General features: G+C 50.8%; 1 protein-coding gene and 1 long non-coding RNA gene across 9 annotated transcripts in view; one reads left to right on the top strand and one right to left on the bottom strand.

The window, feature by feature from the left end:
• Positions 1 to 14,327, top strand: part of PACS1 (phosphofurin acidic cluster sorting protein 1) — a 172,156-nt gene that overhangs the window by 150,504 nt on the left and 7,325 nt on the right. For 6 of the 8 annotated variants that reach the window (XR_013403551.1, XM_028833214.2, XM_077962230.1 and 3 more), the window contains exons 11-19: positions 3,441 to 3,521; positions 6,750 to 6,865; positions 7,007 to 7,142; positions 8,362 to 8,466; positions 9,153 to 9,259; positions 10,288 to 10,442; positions 10,630 to 10,740; positions 11,956 to 12,058; positions 12,553 to 12,595. Coding sequence is in view for 5 of the 8 variants with exons in the window: in XM_028833214.2 (XP_028689047.2) it covers positions 3,441 to 3,521; positions 6,750 to 6,865; positions 7,007 to 7,142; positions 8,362 to 8,466; positions 9,153 to 9,259; positions 10,288 to 10,442; positions 10,630 to 10,740; positions 11,956 to 12,058; positions 12,553 to 12,595 (957 nt within the window). In the remaining 3 variants the exon portion in view is untranslated. Of the gene's footprint in view, positions 1 to 3,440; positions 3,522 to 6,749; positions 6,866 to 7,006; positions 7,143 to 8,361; positions 8,467 to 9,152; positions 9,260 to 10,287; positions 10,443 to 10,629; positions 10,741 to 11,955; positions 12,059 to 12,552; positions 12,660 to 14,327 lie in introns of all 8 variants that reach the window. The other 2 variants (XR_013403552.1, XR_013403553.1) reach the window with 1 other exon arrangement.
• LOC144334131 (uncharacterized) lies at positions 9,554 to 13,653 on the bottom strand. Its single transcript, XR_013403583.1, has 3 exons — positions 13,572 to 13,653; positions 9,943 to 11,297; positions 9,554 to 9,675 (listed from the first exon to the last, which is right to left on the bottom strand). It is a non-coding gene; the product is annotated as an uncharacterized LOC144334131 (long non-coding RNA).

Here is a 14,327-nt window from a genome sequence, read left to right as displayed (position 1 = left end):
TTACCACGCCTTTGCTTCCTCATCTGCAAGAAACATGTTAAAGCTCATGCCTGCCAAGGTAGTGAGGAGATAGAACAGGATCGTGCATATCAGACTGCCGTGTGGGGTGTGCCTGACTGACTTACTGCATACAGAACACTGCTCATTGCTCACCGACTACTATTGCTCTTATTATTATAATTCCTTAGTGCCGTTTCAGTTTTGGACTCCTAAAATTGATAGAATCTAGATGTTTTTTTAGTGAGTCCTTCAAATTCTGGTTCCCTTGGCCAGGTTTCAGACTCACTTTGCTGGTTCTGTGCTGATATTTCTATTTTGAAGGACCCCGTATGTCTGGAAGTGGGTGTGGAACTTTGGAATCCTTTGGTATGAAAGGCACTTTGGGAACAGCAGAACAAGGCTGTGCTCTTAAATGGAGAACTTCTGAATGGATTAGGAAAAACCACGAGATTGTGCACATGTAGGCAGGCATGCACACACCGCCTCAGCTTGTATCCTCTCTTCCCTGGTTTCCTAGCACTGTTATTTATTTATTTTTCTTAATCTTGCTTTTTGTTCCCCACATTTTAGAGGATTCAGTTTATCGCTAGAACCAGAAAGAATTTCTGCTGATAAAAATTATTCCAGTTGTTGAATTTTCCCAAGACTTGAGCACACAGTGGCAACATAATTTGGTTCTCCAAGCTGATAACAATGAGCTCTGACAGTCCTTCAGTTAGGGCAGCCACAGAGGCAGACTTTCAGCCAGGACTGCCTGCTGCCTAAGTCGCTATTTCCACAGCACTATAAATAATGGCATTAGAGCCTAGTCCTTCATGAAATGATAGCCTACATATTACCGCTCTTGCCCCTTTCTCTCTGACACAGGCTTACACTCTTACCCTTCAGCAGCTGACATTGTCCATGGGCACAGTAGTGCAGACTGCTGGGACTTCCAGTGATGCCTCATCCACGTCCAATGCCAAACACTTGGTCAGACACAGCTGGAGTCCTGCTGGTGTTCCAGCATCCTTGGGGGAGAGAAAGTGCTTTAGTGTTTATAGAAGCAGGAACAGAAATGTGGAGAAGTTAGGAATTTGTCCCCAGGAGGATTATTTGGGACATCTGGAAGAGCTAGTAAATAGCCAGCAGGTGTCCTCTAAGCCCAGTCTAAGTTAAAGATATTATCAGGAGATGGATATGCTAATTACCTTGATTTAATCATTTCACAGTGTATCCATAAATCAAAACCTGTTGTATATTGTAAATATATACAATTTTTATTTGTCAATTATAGCTTAATAAAGCTGGGGTAAATAAAGATCTTACTAAATGTTGCAGCCTTGACATGGAAGCAATACTGTAGCTGTCATAGGGCTTAACAACAAGGCATGCTACTTTAAAACCTCCCGGCAGACCTGTGTTATCACCCAGTTCATTCTCTTTAAAACATGTTTAATTAATTTGTCATATTGAGATCCAAAACTGAGTGAAATTATCTTTAGTCTCAGGTCTAACCAGAGCTTTTCCATGGCCAAGGCTGGGCATGGTGGCTCATGCCTGTAATCCCAGCACTTTGGGAGGCTGAGGCAGGAGGATCACTTGAGGTCAGGAATTCAAGACCAGCCTGGTCAATCAGCATGGTAAAAGCCTATGTCTACTAAAAATACAAAAATTAGCCAGGCATGGTGGTGGACACTTGTAATCCCAGCTAATCGGGAAGCTGAGGCAGGAAAATCGCTTGAACCTGGGAGGCAGAGGTTGCGGTGAGCCAAGATCACACCACTACACCCAGTCTGAGTGACAGAATGAGACTCAGTCTCAAAAAAAAAAAAAAAGAAAAAAACATTGATCATATAGACAAGGTGTAAATGAGCTAGCTCTGCAATCTGGAAGCAACCTGTTCTGTGGCTGTGAGCCATTACGCAAGCCAAACCGTCTGAAGATCTGGGGTCCCAGGGTCTAGCTCAGGCTTGCTGAGTTAGTCCAGCAAATGGCCTGGAGCAGGGATTCTCAACTGGGGATGATTTTGCCTCCTAGACATATGGCAATGATTGGAGACATTTTTGTTTGTCACCAGTTAGGGGGTGGAGAGTTGCCACTACCAGCACCTGGTGAGTAGAGGCCAGGGATGCTGCCAGACATCGCACAGTACACAGGACAGACCCCCACAATAAAGAATGACCCAGCCCCGGCTGGGCGCGGTGGCTCACGCCTGTAATCCCAGCACTTTGGGAGGCCGAGGCAGGTGGATCACAAGGTCAGGAGATTGAGACCATCCTGGCTAACAAGGTGAAACCCCATCTCTACTAAAAATACAAAAAACTAGCCGGGCGTGTTGGCAGGCGCCTGTAATCCCAGCTACTTTGGAGGCTGAGGCAGGAGAATGGCATGAACCCGGGAGGCGGAGCTTGCAGTGAGCCGAGATTGTGCCACTGCACTCCAGCCTGGGCAACCAAGGGAGACTCCGTCTCACACAAAAAAAAGAATGACCCAGCCCCAAATGTCACTTGTGCCAAGGTGGAGGAACCCTGGTTTAAAGTGTGGCATAAGGAGACTGCTGTGGTGATCCTTGTTCCATAGTTTACTAGGTGACCCTGAACTTACTAGCCTGATGCTTCTGAGTATTATATGATTGACTCAGAGAAAGGACTTTGAGTCATTGGGAGGAAGTGGGATATCATTTATATTTTCTGTCTCCTGTGGTTCCCTACAAGAAACAAAAAGATTCACTAAAGCCAGTACCTTCCCCGCATCTAAGACCTACAAACCCAAAGTCACCGCTGGTGACTTTGAATTGCTGTCTGCACAGCAAGAAGCAGTATTAACAAGTATGAAAATCTGGTTATGTATCTGTATTTGCAAAGGAAATTTTTAATATTTATGAGAAATGCTAATAAGAGTTGGGGACAAATGGAGAATTAATTTACACCTAAATGGCTTAATATTGGGTGCCTTTCTGCTTAGTATATCCTGTTAGAGGGTATTCTGGATGTTCCCACCAGGCAAAAAGCATTTGGCTACCGTGAATGTCTTTAGTCTCAAAATCAAACACCTGAACCTAGCATGCTTCTTTCTCTGGCAAGCAAAGGAGTCCTTCCTGGTGTCCTTCCTGGGCAAGGGTATTCACTGGATCCAGGGTCAAAGACTTGATGGATGCAGTAGCAAAGCCATCTAAATTTTGAGCTTCTCTTCCCTAGTGACATCTCGTGGGAATCAGAATTTCTGGGTTCTGAATCTCCCTGTGTTACTGACTTGATGACAAAGATAACTGATCCCTCCAAAACCTAGTTTTCACAGAAATGTACCCCCCCGCCCCCCGCACATAACATAAAAGCCCTGAAGATTTTATGAGGTTTGAGATTAAATGAAAGTATTTTAAGTTTCATAGGGACCTAGTAAAACAAATTAAAGTGGTAGTTACTTGGATCAGTGATAACCAATTCTTATAATTTTTGCAGATGGAATTGGCTGCTCTAGAAAAATTTAAATCTACTTGGATTAAAAACCAAGATGACAGCTTGACTGAAACAGACACTCTGGTATGTATGGGTCAGTTTCCTGTTTCAGCTATTTCAAATATAGTGTTTGTCCCTTTAGAAATAAAGGCAGAAGGACCCTCAGGACCACCCTAGAAATTTCACCTAAATCTACAGGCTTATGAATGTCCTGCGCTCTCTTTCTCCTGAAATACTTACCTGTGGAATGTAACATACTACCTGGTGTAGACACCGAGTTGCTCTCAAAGTTAATATACCAGAAATGTCCTGCCCTTTAATAAGAGCTGACCAAATGCTAGTTGGGGAAACTTCTCACCATCTGTCACCAACATTCTCCCTGGAAAATCGTCCCTTCCTCCTTGGGTATTGCTCTTTCTGCAGCCAGGCAACCCACAACATTCAGTCTCTGACTGGTACTGGTCCGTGTTCTAAGAGGTGCTGGAGCTGCCCAGGAGTGCAGGCCTAAGCCCCAGTGAAGTGGAATTGAGTTGGTTGGGATGCCCAATTTTTTTACATGTTGAATTGCACACACATTTACTGTGCACCTGCTTGTGCTGGGCACTGAAGATGCAAAGATGAGCGAGCCACAGTTTGTATCCCCTGTACTTCCCTGGGTCTCCGCAGAGTCCCAGGGAGGTACTAGGGATGCAAATTGGGGAAGCGACGTCTGAGCTGGGCTTTGCAGGTTACATCAAAGTTCATCCCATGGGACCAGAGGCAGGACCCTTGTGGGGAAGGAGCAGAGAACTTTACGGAATGCTATCTAGGGATGAGCCTCACGGTGGGACCTGCTAGGAGTTGACTAGAATCTGTGACAGAATTATTTTAGCCTTATGTTTTCTATAGTAAATAAGACTAAAGATCTTATATATTTAGGCTTGATTCAAGGTTAATTTGAAACTCACTACCCTAACTTATATTTTCTAGTTCACCAGTAATCTGAATAATCCAGCTTCCACTGTGGCCCCAATGTGGTCCGTACTGCACGTGGCAAGTACAGTGTGGCCTTTTCTTTTTTTTTTTTTTTTTTTTTTGAGACGGAGTCTCGCTCTGTCTCCCGGGCTGGAGTTGCAGTGGCCGGATCTCAGCTCACTGCAAGCTCCGCCTCCCGGGTTCACGCCATTCTCCTGCCTCAGCCTCCCGAGTAGCTGGGACTACAGGCGCCGCCACCTCGCCCGGCTAGTTTTTTGTATTTTTTAGTAGAGATGGGGTTTCACCATGTTCACCAGGATGGTCTCGATCTCCTGACCTCGTGATCCACCCGTCTCGGCCTCCCAAAGTGCTGGGATTACAGGCTTGAGCCACCGCGCCCGGCCAAGTGTGGCCTTTTCAAAATTAAATTCCAATTGTGTCACTTCCTGATTAAAACTCTTCAGGGATTGGCCAAATCTCAGCAATTTAATGTTGAGTGAGTAAAAGAAGCCGAATACCAAAAAATGCACGCCATAGGATTCCAGCTCTGTGAAACTCACAAACGGGCAAAACTAATGCATGAGAGTGACGTCAGCATACTTGTTACCCAAGGGATGGGGAGGGGCATAGGGAGCCCTCAGGAGTGCTGGAACGTTCTGTCTTGATCTGGTTAATGGTCACCTGGGGGCATATTTGCATGAAAATTCAAGTTGACTATTCTAGATTTGTGCTTCTTATTTTATAGAAGTTATGCCCTCAGTAAGCATTTTGAAAACATAAAGACAAGGCAGAGGCAGGGAAGTAGGCAGGTACGCAGCCTGTATGGAGAGCAGAGTCCTTCCTGAGGGCTGGAGCATTAGGGAGGTAGTGGGCCAGGGGAGGAGGCACGGGTGATTAATTTAGAAAGGTGGCCCAGGCTGGGTCATGGCGGGCCTCAGAGGCCCCACTAAGGAATCAGACTTGGCCAGGTGTGGTGGCTTACACCTGTAATTCCAGCAATTTTGGGAGGCTGAGGCAGGCATATTGTTTGAGCCTGGGGATTCAAGACCAGCCCAGGCAACATGGAAAAACCCCCATCTGTACAAAAAAAAAAAAGATACAAAAAATTAGCCAGGCATGCTGGCATGCACCTGTACTTGGAAGGCCGAGGTAAGATAATCACTTGAGCCCAGGAGTTCAAGACTGCAGTGTGCTGAGACCATGCCACTGCACTCCAGGCTGTGCAAGAGAGCAAGACCCTGTCTAAAAAATTAAAAAGGATGTCGGGAGTTTAAGATCAGCCTGACCAACATGGAGAAACCCCATCTCTACTAAAGAAAAAATACAAAATTAGCCAGGCATGGTGGCACATGCTTGTAATCCCAGCTACTCGGGAGGCTGAGGCAGGAGAGAATTGCTCGAACTTGGGAGACGGAGGTTGCGGTGAGCCAAGATTGCACCAAGGTTGCACCATTGTGCTCCAGCCTGGGCAACAAGAGCAAAACTCTGTCTCGAAAAAAAAAAAAAAAAATGATCTGAGGAAAGGCAAAGGCCTGGGCTCAGAAGGTAAGATAGAGAGGGTGGATGTGTGGCCGGGCGTGGTGGCTCACGCCTGTAATCCCAGCACTTTGGGAGGCTGAGACGGGCGGATCACGAGGTCAGGAGATCGAGACCATCCTGGCTAACCCGGTGAAACCCCGTCTCTACTAAAAATACAAAAAACTAACCGGGCCAGGTGGCGGGCGCCTGTAGTCCCAGCTACTTGGGAGGCTGAGGCAGGAGAATGGCGTGAACCCGGGAGGCGGAGCTTGCAGTGAGCTGAGATCCGGCCACTGCACTCCAGCCTGGGTGACAGAGCGAGACTCTGTCTCAAAAAAAAAAAAAAAAAAAGAGAGAGGGTGGATGTGAGAGTGTGGCCAAAGCAGGGACAGACAGTGGTGGCGTGGGGAGGAGGAAGGAAGGGAGAATCTCAAGGGAGATGCAGCTGGCTTTGGCCAAGGTGAGAAATGGGGCTATGGTCCTCTCTGGTCTTCTAGACCAGATAAGGTCCGGTCAGGGTGCCAGGGAGATGCATCTAGGGGTCCCCTCTTCACTCCTGGAGACAGCAGGTCATCAGTCCACTCTTCATTTGCTGGCAGGTAGTTTGTAACTGGATATTTACTGGATTGCAGCATACAGTTCCCCCATGGGCTGTACTCAGTCACCGTGAACAGTGGCGATTTTCCTTCACCTGAGGCAGGAGGTTTAGGACCACTTGCTTTCAGGAAAAGAGAATGAGTAACTCTTCAGGATGGTGATGGGGCCTGGCCAGTCCAAGGAGGCTCCTGGGTGGTCACTGAGTGGGAGGTCATCTTCACTGTTTCCTCTCCTCCATGGTAGGAAATCACCGACCAGGACATGTTTGGAGATGCCAGCACGAGTCTGGTTGTGCCAGAGAAAGTCAAAACTCCCATGAAGTCCAGCAAAACAGATCTCCAGGGCTCTGCCTCCCCCAGGTACTGCAGATGGAAAGGAAGCAGAGGGTACAGGCTGCAGCTGTGCTCAGTGTTGGCTTTGGGGCTGAGGTAAAGTGGAGCTGGCAGCGGCTTTGGGGTTGGAGGGGCTATTTCACCACCCTTTCTCCACCTCCCTGGCAGCAAAGTGGAAGGGGTGCACACACCCCGGCAGAAGAGGAGCACGCCCCTGAAGGAGCGGCAGCTCTCCAAGCCCCTGAGTGAGAGGACCAACAGTTCGGACAGCGAGCGCTCCCCAGATTTGGGCCACAGCACGCAGGTACTTCTGCGTCCCCCCAAAACACCAGGACCCTCTGAGATTCCCTGAACTTCAGGCTCTATTTTATTGGCTTCCTTGGACAGTTAGTTGGAGAGAAGAGGAATACTTGGAAATGCGCTGAACAAAAACTCTTGAAGAAAGACTAAGTTAGAGAGGTCTTCCATATTCCTTACTTACTGCCAGTGTGGAATTGGCTTCCACGCCGACCTCTAGGGCACAGGCATGGGAGCCAAAAACGCTGTGTGGTCCCGGCCTGTCCGGCTGCGAGTGTCGATTCCACACCACTGGTGTCTCTGCCTCCATCAGACGTCAGTCTGGAGATTGTGCCATGAATCCGCTGTTGCAGAGGACAGCAGCCTCTGGATCTCATGGGACACCCTGACCCGAGCTCCCGACCTGAGTCGGGAGCTGTGGTCGGTCATCGTGCTCTCAAGCCCAGAAGCCAACAATATTAAACTATTTCAATGGAAGGACCTGAGAGTGGGCTGGAGAAGTCAGAAGCAACTGGGCCTTGGGAATTGTGTTCTCCTTTTGAAGGCCTGTGGTGTCAGAGATCTGGGACAGGGATTTTCCCAGCACACCTCACACAGTTCAGTTCTGCTAGGGTTAAACAGCCAGCCTGTTCATTCCCCTGATAACTTATCAAGTGCATTGTCAGTGTGGCCTCCTGAGCTCCATGCTATTACATGGCTGAAATGAACTTGAGACTAGAATAGCCCAGTGCCTGGGGTGAGGTATTGTCCTTCTTGTTAATCACTGTTCCTGAAATACCTTTTGTTCCCTCAGACAGCAGGTCCCCACACAGCACTCACTGCCACTCTCATTATTTCTCTCCCCACTGCCCTCATTTCCGTTTCTCTGAGCACCTGCTGGCCGCCCTCTGCCTCTCCTCTCCTGGTTCTTATGCTGCTGCCCCTCCTGCCACCCGCACTGTTTCCCATCCACGAGGCTTGCACCTCCCTCTCCACCTGCCCTGGCAGGACAACCACTGTGGCTTTGTTCCTTCTCTCCGTGTGTCCTCTAAGGACTCGCTTTGCTGCTGCTTTCTCCTCCTTTCCATCGTGGTCTGGCCAGTGGGAGACTGAGTCTCCCTCCCAAAGGCCTCATATCTGTTCTCTCTGAAAACCCCTGCTCCAGGGACTCCCCATGCACCAGTCCAGCAGCCCTGTCCTCAGGCTCCCTGGGGACTCCCTAACAAGAGACACTTTTGTTCCTGCAGATTCCAAGAAAGGTGGTGTATGACCAGCTGAATCAGATCTTGGTGTCAGATGCAGCCCTTCCAGAAAATGTCATCCTGGTGAACACCACTGACTGGCAGGGCCAGGTAAGTGCTGAAACTGCGAGACCACGTGGGGTCCTGGAGGGCAGGCAATGCCGGGGTGCATTGTCAGTGTGGCCTCCATGCTATTGCGTGGGGAGATGGGAAACTCACCCCTCCATCAGCCCCCGCCTGCTCTGAACTGAGCCCAGAACTCTGAGTTCTAGTCCAATTTCTGTCATTGTCCAACTTGCAGGATCTTAAGTCACTAACTTTGCTGTACCTCAGCTTCCTTATATGTTAAAAAGCGAACAAACAAAAAGCAACAGTAATTCCTCCAGGGCGCCAGGAGCGTCAGGCAGCATAGCGGAATGGAGGCCCCCTCGAGAAGCACCTGGCTGTGACCTCCAGGGCTGCCCCTGTGAAGGCAGGTCAGCAGGGCAGAGCATCCCTGCCTGCTCCCTCAGCGCTGTCCACCTGACTTAGACACTGGTGCCAGGGACACCTGGAGTGTCGTAGCATGTGAAACCCCCTAAGCCTTCCCATCTCTCACACTCTGCGTGTCTCGTGGGTCAGCCCCACCCTCTCCTTACTGGCAGTCTGGAGACCTGGCTGCCTTTGCCCAGCTTCAGTCTGAACTGCAGAGGACAGGGGCCCTGCAGCTCGGGTCTGGGCCTCGCTTGCCTCTTGGCCCTTGTGAAGGAGTGATGTGTTCTTACCTGTGTCCCTGCTCTCCTCCCTCCCCATCTCAGTATGTGGCTGAGCTGCTCCAGGACCAGCGGAAGCCTGTGGTGTGCACCTGCTCCACCGTGGAGGTCCAGGCTGTGCTGTCCGCCCTGCTCACCCGGATCCAGCGCTAGTAAGGGCTCTGGCCTCCGCTCTCCTGCCCTTAGGGATTCCCTCTGACTTCATCTTCCCACCCTGACTTCTAAGCAATTATAGACCCTCTTGGCCTCATCAGACTAAGAATCTGCAGAGGGGCGCATGTTTTGGGGGGTGGCGGCAGCAGGCTATGAGGCTCGAGGCCCCTGTAGACCCCAGAGGATCAGGGGTAGAAATATCAATTCCTGTGCTCCCTGCCTCCCTGCCTGGACTCCTGCCATGCCTTGACTTGCTTTATCCTCTTTAACTCATGATGGAGAGGACACACAGGTTTGTTTTTTTTTTTTTTTTGAGACGGAGTCTTGCTCTGTCACCCAGGCTGGAGTGCAGTGGCCGGATCTCAGCTCACTGCAAGCTCCGCCTCCCGGGTTTACGCCATTCTCCTGCCTCAGCCTCCCGAGTAGCTGGGACTACAGGCGCCCGCCACCTCGCCCGGCTATTTTTTTGTATTTTTTTTTAGTAGAGACGGGGTTTCACCGTGTTAGCCGGGATCGTCTCTCGATCTCCTGACCTCGTGATCCGCCCGTCTCGGCCTCCCAAAGTGCTGGGATTACAGGCTTGAGCCACCGCGCCCGGCCGACACACAGGTTTTAAAAAGATCTTTTATTCCTTCCAACTGCAACATGCTGGTAGACATTCAAGAGTCAGTGCTTCCCCCACCCTCAAATCAGTGCTTCCCCCATCCTTAGGGCCTTCTTAAAAGGCCCGAGTCCCTTGCCCTTGTAAAAGAGAACTGTGGATTCCAGGCTTGGGGGCACGCACCCTGTGTTAGCTTCAGCTGTTCTGTCTGCTTCATGGGCAATGCCCTCTGACCCCGGATTTTCCTCTTGGTTGTGAAAGCACTGTGGCTTATTCCCTGTATGATCCTGTCTTGTTTTATTTTGTGGATTGGTTTGCTTTTCCCCTGTGGGTTGTTGAGATCATAGAAAGTCAGCTCTGGGCCACCCGCTGGGCAGGGTCCTGGCACCGCCTGAGCACTGCTATGACACTCCCCTTCCTCCCCAGCTGCAACTGCAACTCTTCCATGCCGAGGCCAGTGAAGGTGGCTGCTGTGGGAGGCCAGAGCTACCTGAGCTCCATCCTCAGGTTCTTTGTCAAGTCCCTGGCCAACAAGACCTCCGACTGGCTTGGCTACATGCGCTTCCTCATCATTCCCCTCGGTAAAGATGGGCGACACCAGGAGGGCATCAGGCATGAGGGTTCTGTAGACAGATACCTTGTCTGGAACAGGATGGTGGGGTTGGGACCTAGGAAGGGACAGTCAGGAAAACCAAGGCCATGACCAGGGACAGCTGATCCCACACTGTCTCATCTCCTGACCAACACCTCTGGTTTTCCATCTATCAGGTTCTCACCCTGTGGCCAAATACTTGGGGTCAGTCGACAGTAAATACAGTAGTTCCTTCCTGGATTCTGGTTGGAGAGATCTGTTCAGTCGCTCGGAGCCACCAGTGTCAGGTAATGGCCCCGTGTAAGGAGCTTACTTCCACCCCCGGGGTCCACAGGTGCCAGCCTGGCTGCAGAAGGAGGCCGAGGTCATGCTGCTTTCCTCCCTGCAACTCTCACCTTCCCGGTCACTCTGCCCATTCATTTTTCCATAAGTGTTTATTAAGTGGAGGCTCACTGTGCACAGCCCCTCCACTCTGCCTGTTTTCATCCTCTGCTATTTGCTCTGCTCCTGTTCATCTGGAAGCAACAACAGCCATGCTGGCATAGTGGGCAGGGCATCTCTAGTTGTAGAGATGAAATACAAGGAGCAGAGAATAGCAGTCAAGTGACGAAACAGTCACTTGATAAATGAATAACACCACACCAACCAGGTGCTTTCTTGAATATCAAATAAAGGTGGCAGGGGTCAAGGGCCCAGTGGCTCACACCTGGAATCCCAGCAGTTTAGGAGGCCAAGGTGGGTGGATCACTTGAGCCTAGGAGTTTGAGACCAGCCTGGGCAACATAGCAAGACCCCGTCTCTACAAAAATTAGCTGGGCATGGTGGTGTGCGCCTGTAGTCCCAGCTACTCAGGAGGCTGAGGTGGGAGAATTGCTTGAGACCAGAAGGTTGAGGATGCAGTGTCATCACGCCACCACGCTCATCACGCCACCACGCTCATCACGCCACCGCGCTCATCACGCCACTGCACTCATCACGCCACTGCACTCATCATGCCACTGCACTCATCACGCCACTGTACTCGTCATGCCACTGTACTCCAGCCTGGGCAGCAGAGTGAAACTCTGTCTCAAAAATAAAATAAAATAAAAATAAAAAAATAAAGGTGGCAGGTATCAGAATGAGGTTCAGCTCTTCCAGGCTGAGAGGTAGTGAGGGCCTGGTGCAGCTGAGAAGGAGGTGATGGCAAAGGTCTGTGGGGTGGGGTGAGGCTCCTTCAGGCCACCAGATGGATATGCGCAAGGACAGGCAGGAGCAAGTAGGCATGAGAAGGGTGTGAGTGGCCCAAGAAAGAGCAGGGCTTCGAGGAACTGCAAAGATTGGAAGGGAGAGGACCATCCTCGGGCTCATAATTCCTTCAAACCAGAAGGACCGTAAAGCCCCATCCTTCACTCAACTTGAGAGTCTGATGGGTCTCAGGAAGGGAGCCCTCTCCGAGAGGGTCTGCAGGTTTGCCAGCTGAAGTCAGTGGGGCAGTTAGTGATCTCTTGGCTTTTCTGCAGAGCAACTGGACGTGGCGGGGCGGGTGATGCAGTACGTCAACGGGGCGGCCACGACACACCAACTTCCCGTGGCCGAAGCCATGCTGACCTGCCGGCATAAGTTGTAAGTTTGACTTTGAGGGGTTTCTTAAAAATAGGTTGGGTGGGTTAGAGGAATCTTGGGTCTTCCTTGCTTTTTCACATTTTCCTTCTCCACATTCTACATTCCTTCATAGGAACCCAAAAGGATGTGAGTGGTTTTTACCGCCACCTCCCCAGCACTCCTTCCTTGCCCAGAGCCTTCCACCCATAGGAGCCTGAGTTCATCAGTTTCCTTGCCTGCCCCTCAGTATAAAGCAGCCCATCCTCATAGCTGGAACTCAGACATGGGAAGCAGGGAGCGTAGTTTGCATGATCAGGTCATTTGCCCTCATTTTGTGAGCTCCACATGCCCACCAAGTCTCAGACCTTCCCCGTGCCGCCCTGGGATGTGACAGGCGGAGGCAGCACAGCATCCTGGACTCCGCTGCAGCCACAGTGAGACAGGAAAGGCCCATTCCCCAGCACTCCTCCCTGTCTCCCCTACTAACTGTGACGCTCTCCTGTGTCTCCCAACAGCCCTGATGAAGACTCCTATCAGAAGTTTATTCCCTTCATTGGCGTGAGTACTGACTCCCTCTGCTCGACACCCCACCCATTCTCCTGGTCTTCCTGTTCCCCCTTACGCAGGAAAACGAAAGATTCACCTAGAACAGTGGTTCTCCAGACACTGGAGATTTTGCCCCCAGGGGCTACCTGGCAGTGTCTGGAGATGTGTTTGGTTGTTATACTGGGGGCAGCCAGTGGGTGGAGGCGAGGGGTGCCACTGGTCATCCTCTAGTGCACAGGAGGTCCCGCAGCAGAGAATGGCTTGGCCCCAAGTGTCAGTAGTGCGGAGGTGGAGAAACCCTGGGCCAGGACGTGGATTGGGCTGTCCCTTTTAGTGTCCACCTTTTCCAAATCACAAACTGTTGCTGGCTCCATCACTGGTGACTCCTGTTTATTACACCAGGCCCTGACCTTGCTGCCTTTGCCCAGGGAATGATGTCCAGACGTGGCTCAGGGGAAAGGAAGCTGCCTCGGCAGTAGTGGAAGGCGGCATTCAGAAAAGTCTGAAAACAGATACTTTTGTCTTCATGGTTGGATAGGCCACTGACAGGAAGGCTTTCTTCTTTCCTTTTCTATTTAGCTGGGGAGAAATCTCTATACTAGTAAACTTTGAAAGTCAAGGAAGAACCCCGTGGATGTCTCTGATGGCAGGTGTGCTGCTGGCCATCTGTTCATCAGCAGCTGGGCCACAGGCTCAGCCTGACCTAGGGAGGGGCCCGGGGAAGCTGTGCAGCCCTGCCAGGGGCCGGAGCATGGCACCGGAGCAGGACCGAAAACTCCGATTTCCACTTACAAGAGCTTTGCATTTCCCTTCCAAACCAGCTTTTATCTTTATTTTTAATTTTTTTATGAAATGGAGTCTGACTCTGTTACCCATGCTGGAGTGCAGTGGTACGATCTCAGCTCACTGCAACCTCTGCCTCCTGGGTTCAAGTGATCCTCCTGCCTCAGCCTCCAGAGTAGCTGGGACCACAGGTACATGCCACCACGCCCAGCTAATTTTTTTTTTTTTTTTTTTTTTTAGACAAGAGTCTCACTCTGTTGCCAGGCTGAAATGCAGTGGCATGATCTCGACTCACTGCAACCTCTGCCTCCCAGGTTCAAGTGATTCTCCTGCCTCAGCCTCCCGAGTAGCTGGGATTACAGGTGCACGCCACCACGCCCAGCTAATTTTTGTGTTTTTGGTAGAAACAGGGTTTCACCGTGTTGGCCAGGATGGTCTCGATCTCTTGACCTCATGCTCCAGCCACCTCGGCCTCCCAAATGCTGAGATTACAGGCATGAGCCACCGCGCACGGCACGCCCGGCTAATTTTTGTATTTTTTTGCTGAGATGGCATTTCGCCATGGTGCCCAGCCTGGTCTCAAACTCTTGGACTCAAGAGATCCACCTATCTCGGCCTCCCAAAGTGCTGGGATTACAGGCGTGAGCCACCATGCCCAGCCAGCTTGTATCTTTTTATGTAATTTCCTTGAGGCTCCCTTGTAGCTTCTAGACAGGGAGGGGCTCATGTGGATGATGGGGCCTAGCTCCGTGCTCTTCCTGCTCTCTGCACATCCAAGATGTGGATGTCTTGAGTGATCTCAGGAGATACCTGAGCTGGGGAAATCCAGCAGCCCCTTCTCGTGCCTTGCAGAGCCTCCTATCCTGCAGTCTAGCCACTCCCCGGTTAGCCCCTGGGCTGCTCCCATAGCCACGTTACAGGCCCCAGGACCATGGCCCATAGCTGCGGCTGGTGGTTTGAC

The sequence above is a fragment of the Macaca mulatta genome, chromosome 14, assembly GCF_049350105.2.
Source record: "Macaca mulatta isolate MMU2019108-1 chromosome 14, T2T-MMU8v2.0, whole genome shotgun sequence".
In the NCBI taxonomy this organism is placed as follows: Eukaryota; Metazoa; Chordata; class Mammalia; order Primates; family Cercopithecidae; genus Macaca; species Macaca mulatta.
This window is presented reverse-complemented; position numbering and strand designations above follow the sequence as displayed.